General features: G+C 38.5%; 1 protein-coding gene across 2 annotated transcripts; it reads right to left on the reverse strand.

Moving 5' to 3' along the window:
* Window positions 1-224: 224 nt before the first annotated feature.
* On the reverse strand, window positions 225-7,427 carry LOC131002638 (uncharacterized). 2 transcript variants are annotated; one of them, XM_057929105.1, is made up of 7 exons: window positions 6,950-7,427; window positions 5,932-5,993; window positions 1,707-1,939; window positions 1,504-1,633; window positions 1,068-1,376; window positions 870-977; window positions 225-791 (listed from the first exon to the last, which is right to left on the reverse strand). In XM_057929105.1, exons 3-7 carry the CDS (start codon window positions 1,937-1,939, stop codon window positions 426-428), a joined length of 1,146 nt encoding a protein of 381 aa, XP_057785088.1. In that variant the 5' UTR covers window positions 5,932-5,993; window positions 6,950-7,427; the 3' UTR covers window positions 225-425. The 2 variants fall into 2 exon arrangements, with proteins under 2 accessions (XP_057785088.1, XP_057785089.1); XM_057929106.1 differs by lacking the exons at window positions 5,932-5,993; window positions 6,950-7,427 and adding an exon at window positions 2,049-2,754.
* Window positions 7,428-8,190: the final 763 nt, after the last annotated feature.

Raw genomic sequence — 8,190 nt, forward strand, 5'->3', positions numbered from 1 at the left:
CGACGATTCTATCATCCTGTTGCCGACGGAACACCGACGGACTAGTCCGTCGGTAATAGTCACCGGAGCCGCCGTCCGATTGCCGGAAAATTTTCGACGGAATATCCGTCGGTAATCCGTCGGTAATCATTTTAAAAAAAATGCTTTTATTCAGAATTTGGTTTCACCTGTTATCGACAATTTACACATATTTTCGAAATCAATCTATTTAACAACAATGATAATTTAAATCAAACTAAAGTCTATTGATAACACACATCCAAGTCAATCCTAATAAGTTTTCAAACATTGAAATGCAATCCTAATAAGTTTTCAAACATTCAAATGCAATCCTAATAAGTTTTCACATACTACAATGCCAATAAGTTTTCACACACATCCAAGTCTAACATACTACATATCCAAAATAGTAATACACATCAAAGTCAAAGAGGCGGAGGTGGTGGGGGGGGCAATCCCGACTGTGCACAAAAGCGAGTCAAGTACTCGTGCTGTGCTAGTAGGTGTGCCCTGAAGCTCTCACTCTCTTGTCGGCGCTCATCTCGCTCCTTCTGCAACTCATTCTGGAGACCAACTATTGTATCGTCATAAGTTGAGGACCGAGCCTGAGATGATCCACTCGAACCATCACTCCTGAGTGTAGATGCCAGACTACCAACACCAAACAACCTCTTCTTCTTATCCAATCCACCTACAGCCTCAAGATATATTTTGGCCATGTCCACCGCCTGTGGCTCAGTAGATCCATCCATCGGCTGACTTTGTTGTTCCCTTAGCTCTTCAATTTTTCTCTACAATTAACAAACAAATTTGCAATTGCATAAGTAACATATAATGTACTAAACAATCATAAAAGTTATATCACATACCCCAACTGTCTCAGATCTAGGGTCAGTATATGATCCATCTTTGTTCACGTGGAGGACCTCATAAGCGTCAAAGAAGCACTGACTGGGATCAACGCCCTTCTTTTTGGCCTTTATATTAAAAATGATTGAAATTTATATTAAGTATAAATATGTGCAACCAATTAAAAACATTTAAATGAAAAATAAAAAGTTACTTACAATCTCATCGGCAATCTGGAGAGTAGATTTGGAGCCTCCTTTATGCTTCACTTGTCCTGTTCCTGGACCTTCAGGCTCAGACATTCTGCACTTTTTGGCCGTTTCTGATTTCTGAACCACAGCCTCACTCCTCCAGTAACTCAACCAATCAGGCCACTCACGCTCATGAATAAATGGTGGCCTTCCCTTCTTCGGATCATCCTTTGCCATCTTGATATCATATACAAAATCTTTATACCTACGAGCCGCGGTCTTCATAAAATCCAACTTCACTGCCTGTTCGATACTATCATCCCACATGAAGTGCTTCTGCATTATTTGAAATAAAAAATGAGTAATATAAATATACTCCACTAACTAGTATCAATCTAAAGAATTCATCAAAATCAAAGCTAAATTAGACTTCACTAAATAAGAAGGGACGTGAATAATATACCTTGAATTCCATAAAATATAAATTCTTCACATCATCATGTGTCGCCTTCCAGTTAAAGCCATTAGGGTTCCTAACTTGCCTGAAAATACGAGTACACGCTTTGGCCACGTAGTCGTATGGGTAGATCTTACTGTTATTAAATAAATAAAATGGTCAGTGCAATAGAAAGAAATAAAGAATATTATCAAATAACACAAACTTACCCCTGAGGTGTAATGGTCAACATAATCCGCCCTGTGCTCGAGTGGCTGCTGGGCACGGTATCTTCTGATGATGTCGGAGCGGATCCACTGCCTCCAGCCAACTGTATCTGGGCAACTGAATCACGAATGCCCCCATCAGACGCCTGTGATGATGCCCCTGAGGATGATGATCGCCCTCTACCATCACCGTGCCCTCGTCTACCACTGTGCGTGTCACTGCTTCCTCTAGCCATCTGTATAAAATTAATAATGAAAGGATTAACAAACAAAAAAAAAAGATCTTTAAAAAGATATAATAAAATCACATATAAGACTTGATTAAAACAAACTTCTACATAAAACCTGACACTAAAAACTATCATCCAAGTTTCTATCTTCTTCATCAGTCAAATATGTGTCTTCTTCGTCTTCCTCATCGGCATCATCAATATCTATCAAACCACCACGAGGATGCACTATTGTGGTGTCATCATCTATGTCAGGGTTTGTTGGAGTCATTAAGTCATCTTCTTGAAAAGGTTGGTTCACTACAGTCTCTTCCACTGCATTTGGAACTTCAACTTTCGACCTAGCTTTAATCTTACAAACTTCCTACCAATCCTTCCTATCACTTCTCAAACTTGGGTATGTACAATAATATACTTGAATAGCTTGGTCAGCTAGCACAAATGGTTCATAACCACCATATCTACGTGTATGATTTATTGAAACCAATTTGAATTGAGGATGCACTGATGTCCCACGTGGTGATGGATCAAACCATTCACACTTAAAGAGTGTGGTCGTCTTCAGTGGTAGACCCACATACTCAAGCTCGCATACCTCCAGCAAACGCCCATAATAGTCGAGTTCACCATTCTCATCTGAACCATAACATTCACCTTTTATGCACACACCACTGTTCATACTAGCCCGATTAGTCCCATGCATCATCGTGTGAAATTTATATCCATTTACATAAAATCCCGGGTAAGTCTTCATCGTGACTAGGGGGCCATTTGCGAGAGCAATTAGAAACTCATTAACCACGTGATTTGCAGGATTTGATACCTATATTATGAGATAAATTAGAATCTATATTATGATTGTGTAAATACTAGATGAATAATTTAAGTCTCATATTACATATGATCGGAACCAATCTGAAAATTGGATTTCCATCTGACGGTTAATATCAGCTTCTGAGACGTGTAATGCATGCAATTCAGCCACGAATAACCTAAATTAAACACACCATAAGTTACATAATATTTTATGATTATGAAATGAAAGACAATTTTATTAACTTAACTTACTTGAGATATGTTTGTATCACTTCTTTGCAATTTAGTAGAACATAAGTACGAGCAGCGTGATACTCTTTTTCATCTAAGTATCTCGTCGTCATTTTTCCAAAGTATTTCCCAGGTTGCTTGAAAACTGAAATTCGATCTGGATGTCCATCAAATCTCACATCATCTCTTGTATTCAAATTACGAGGCACATTCCTATACCTCGTCCTCACATGCTCCTCAAAGTAATATGAGCAAAAAGTAGAAGCTTCTTCCACTATGTGAGCATTGCAAATTGATCCCTCCACTCTAGCTTTGTTTCTTACATTATTTTTCAACTTGCGCAAATATCTTTCAAATGGATACATCCATCGATATTGAACTGGCCCTGCAAGTTGAGCTTCAAAAGCTAAATGAACTGGAAGATGCTCCATAGAATCAAAGAAGCTGGGTGGAAAGATACGCTCAAGCTTGCATAAAGTGATAGCAATGTTGTCACTAAGGCGGCACACGTCTTCACATCTCAAGTTCCTAGAACTCAAATCCTTGAAGAACAAACTTAGTTCAGTGATTGCCTTCCACACATGTGACGGAAGCAATTCACGAAAGGCAATTGGCAAAATACGTTGCATAAACACATGGCAATCGTGGCTCTTCATCCCAAACATCTTAAGTTTGCTCATGTCGACACATCTTCCCATATTTGACACATAACCATCAGGGAATCGTAAAGTTTTGACCTATTCAAACAATACTTTCTTCTCTTTAGTGTCAAGCATGTAACAAGCTTTTGGATACTTGTTTGTCTCAACATTCTTTTCAAGTGCTGGTCTTGAGCAATATGTGTTTAGTTCTTCTCTAGATTTGCTTGTATCCTTTGTCCTTCCTGGTACGTTCAAAACTGTATTAAACACATTATCAAAGACATTCTTCTCCACGTGCATGACATCAAGGTTATGACGAATCAATAGGAATTTCCAATAAGGCAAATCCCAAAATATACTGCGCTTCTTCCATCCTGTGCCAACACCACGAGCAGCTGCTTTATTGATTGTTTCACTGTTCACCTCTGTTACTTTGACGAATCCCATCATATCTATATCAAACAATATTTCTTCCCCCGATCTCACTTGAGGTGCTACTGCAGTAATAATTTTATTTTTCAAAAAGTTTTTTCGATCTCTTCGAAAGGAATGGTTCATAGGCAAAAACTTTCGATGATTGTCGAACTATGATTGTTTAGCACTATGAGACAAGGTGAAGGAGTCAGTTTCTGTCATACAATGTGGACAAGCAAGTCTGCCAGCAGTACTCCATCCTGACAACATGGAGTAGGCTGGAAAATCACTAACTGTCCATAACAAAGCTGCTCGCATCTGAAAGTTCTGCTTCATTGACACGTCGTATGTAGGCGCGCCCACATTCCACAACTGTATCAACTCAGATATAAGAGGCTGCAAAAAAACATCTAATTTTTCCTTAGGATTGCGCGACCCGGGAACTAACACTGTGAGGAACATATATTGTTCCTTCATACACATCCATGGAGGCAAGTTGTATGGTGTAACAATCACGGGCCATGAAGAATATTGTTGCCCTGATTGACCAAGAGGTTGGAAACCATCAGTCGATAATCCTAATCTGACATTTCGACTCTCTTCGGCAAAAGATGGAAACTTTTGACTCAAATGCTTCCAAGCAGGCGAGTCTGCAGGATGACGCATTAGTCCATCATCCACTGAAGATGCGTGCCAACGCATATCTGCAGCTGTAGCTTTGGATGCATACAATCTCTGCAATCGAGGAGTTAAAGGAAAATAGAACATTTTCTTTACTGCTACTAGAGTCCTTGAACTACTCGCAGAAGATGTATCACTTTGTTGGTAACGTGGCTCATTGCAATGCTTACACTCAATATCCTCGCTATCCTCTCCCCAGAAAAGCATGCAATTATTACGGCAACAGTCAATCTTCTCAACTGGCAACCCCATTCCACTTAATAACTTCTTTGTGCTGTAGAAGTTATTGGGAGCTAAATTGTGTTCGGGAAGGATTTCTTTTATCAATTCAAGCCATTGGTCAAAACATCTCTCGGACATGTTCCCCTCTGCCTTCAAACACATTAGACGAGCCACAAAAGATAATTGTGAATGAGTGTTGCAACCAGGCCATAACTCCCTATCTGCAGCACTCAACATATCATATAATTGTTGTGCTTCAGGATTAGGCGGCTGTTCAATATTGAATTGTGAAGCAGCAACGTCTATCACCATATTGTGGTATGTGCTTTGATCATCTTCATTGTCATCATCATCAGCAGCATCAAATTGATTATATTCGGTTGCCATCATTTCTAATTCACCATGAAACCTCCAAATGTGATAATTCAACACAAACCCATTCTTTGAAATATGGTATTGGACATTCCGCGATGTATGAAATTTTATATTATCACATCTTCTGCACGGACATCTAATTTTATGTCCATCCATTAAATCTTCTCTACTGTTAGCAAAATCAATGAATTCTTGAAGACCTCTAACGAATGCTGGGTTGAAAGCTCCGTCGGGTAAAAACCGTCTATACATCCACTCACGATTTTCACTCATTTCAACAAATACCTAAAGAATATAAAGTCATAATTTATATAATCTACTAGGGGTCGATAAAAAAAACATTCCCTATTTTTTATTTTCTACCAAGTTATCGAACAAATGCCTAAAGGACACATATTCAAACAAATAACATATACGCGGCACCAAGCCATCACCACAGCAACAAAATGAGATGGAACACAGCCATCTCCCAACCTAATCTCCATTTACTACCTAGATACATGCTTATCTAATCATGCTCTTCGCCTCTCCCCCACCGGCGATAATACAAACACATAATCATGCTTATACAAATTCAATCAACATATATAATCCTAAATAAAATTGCGAAAGACTAACCTTTCAGCAAAATCAAGTGAATATGGCAACAAATTCTGACGGCTGCACAACTATAAGTTGATCTGTAATGAAAATACAAGTATCATTTATTTGAACATGTTCTAAATGAGAAAATATATATATGCACCAATGTCCTCGTGAATGTGAAGTTTAAATAGAAGTGGAGAAGTTAGTTGATTATACAATCCAATTAATTATATATATTGTTAGGCACATCTAGTATTTCCTAAACCCAATTATATATTTTGAAGCCCAGCTTTTATTAAATTTCAAAAGCCCAATTGCTTTGTTAATTTCTGCAACACAATCGCACCATTTCATCAGTTACCTTCTTCAACAGTTCAACAGATATTTTCTTCTCATGATTAAAAAAATGATATGAAGCATGGACAGAAATTTATCCACGTTTGTCATGCTCTCCTATTTAAAGACTCTCGTCCAATTCAATTATTACCCTATAATCAAACATCAGAACATGAACCTGTCCATCCATACAATCTTTGAGTTCTCAAGAAAACAGCAAAGCCGATTTCATCAATAGAAGCAATCGAAACCAGTATCATTCATTCACAAAGGTTCTACCTTTTCTTTATACATCTTTCATTTATTCTTTACACAATCTCAAACCATATCAGACTACATACATTTTTCATGAATTCTTTGCAGATACACAGCAAATAGAAACAGACTCCATTCCACTCACCTATGAGGTTATTTCTATGACTCGACGCTCTAAAGATCATAACCCCACACAGCATATACAGACACAGCCACACAAGAACATACATAAGCTTTAAGGACCTCAAACCTTTACACTTTAGATTGGAGACATATGACATAATTGAAACAATACATAGATGTTTTACTAAATTTACATAGCTAGAAAATGAATGGTGAAAAAATATGAGGAAGAAACTTAAGTTTATTGTTTGCAATAAAGTAAGATCTTCAATCAAAAACTACACAGAGGATAAGAAAATTAATAATTTAAATACAGAAACAGGAAATATAAGCTTACCGGTTTCCAGTCCATAAATCAAAAGAATACACACACACACACACACAGCAGCAGCTTTATAGGGAATAAGGAGAATTGCTGCTGCGGCGGAGGGAATTGCTGCTGCGGCGGAGGGAATTGCTACTGTGGCGTACGGATGGAGAAGCTGGAGGAGGTTCGGCCGGCGGAGGGGTTGCAGGCGGCGGCGGCGAAGCTGCAGGAGGAACGGCCGGCCAACGGGTTTCAGGCGGCGGCGTGCTCACCGGCAGAGGAGCGGTGACGGGCGGCGGTATTCAAATCGGAGGCGGCGCGATTTGGGGAATTTGGAGAAATTTGCGAATTAGGGCAGATGAGAACTAAACCAAAGGACGGGGTCGACTGGGGGTTATTTAAAACAAATACCGACGGATAGTATCCGTCGGTATTCCGTCGCCCAAATTAAAATTAAATAATAATCTAAAAAAATAAAAAATACCGATGGAAAATATCCGTCGGTATTATTATCCGTCGTAATTCCGTCGGTATATCCGTCGGAAACGGATACCGAAAAATACATCGACACTCCGTCGGTGGTCCGTCGGTGACTACCGATGGAATACGCGTCCGTCGGCTTATCCGTCGGTGTTCGGCAGTTTTTTTTGTAGTGCATGGTTTCTGTGTTGAGGTTGTTGTTGTGCACATGATTAGGAGATGATTTTAGGCCATCTTTTGTTAGCCATATTTTTTTTCCAAACACTGTCCTTAATGAAAAAAAAAATTATCCTTTGTTATCCACTTTGAGCCTATTTAACTTTTTATTCTTTAGCCGGATGATAGGGGGTGATGAGGTTTATGGGGATCCTTGTGTGGTGATTCATAGTGGGTTGTGAAAAAGAAGGGATGATATTGTGCTAATATTTACTCTTATAAGATCAAAAAAAAGTTTTTCAAAAAAAAAAAGAAGAAAAAAAGAAAAGAAAAAGAAAGAAAAAAAAGTGTGAAGTCGAGTGTTTATTGAGAAATTTGTTAGAAAATCGACTTTGTGTGTTGGAAATAAATGGAGAGCATAAAAGAGTGTTTAGTTCTATTTTGTGATGATTAAATCCCTTGAGTTGTGTTGATTATTGTGATATAGTTAGGTGGAAGATGGAATTTATTCCATGTTTGATTAGTGAAGTCATAAGGTTGGTGTTCTTGATCTATTTGAGCCACTTAGCCTATATTTCCTACCTTAACCAATGTCCCTACATTATAACCCAAAAATAAAGACCTATTTGATCTTA

The sequence above is a fragment of the Salvia miltiorrhiza genome, unplaced genomic scaffold, assembly GCF_028751815.1.
Source record: "Salvia miltiorrhiza cultivar Shanhuang (shh) unplaced genomic scaffold, IMPLAD_Smil_shh fragScaff_scaffold_156_1, whole genome shotgun sequence".
Lineage (NCBI taxonomy): Eukaryota > Viridiplantae > Streptophyta > Magnoliopsida > Lamiales > Lamiaceae > Salvia > Salvia miltiorrhiza.

What these genes read in the sequence shown, in the direction of transcription:
- LOC131002638 (XM_057929105.1), bottom strand. Translation starts at nt 1,939, where the DNA reads ATGGCTAGAGGAAGCAGTGACACGCACAGTGGTAGACGAGGGCACGGT. An exon ending in TTGACCATTACACCTCAGGG is followed by an intron (nt 1,634 to 1,706) that starts GTAAGTTTGTGT and finishes ATTTAATAACAG; the next exon opens with TAAGATCTACCCATACGACT. An exon ending in TATATTTTATGGAATTCAAG is followed by an intron (nt 1,377 to 1,503) that starts GTATATTATTCA and finishes CAAATAATGCAG; the next exon opens with AAGCACTTCATGTGGGATGA.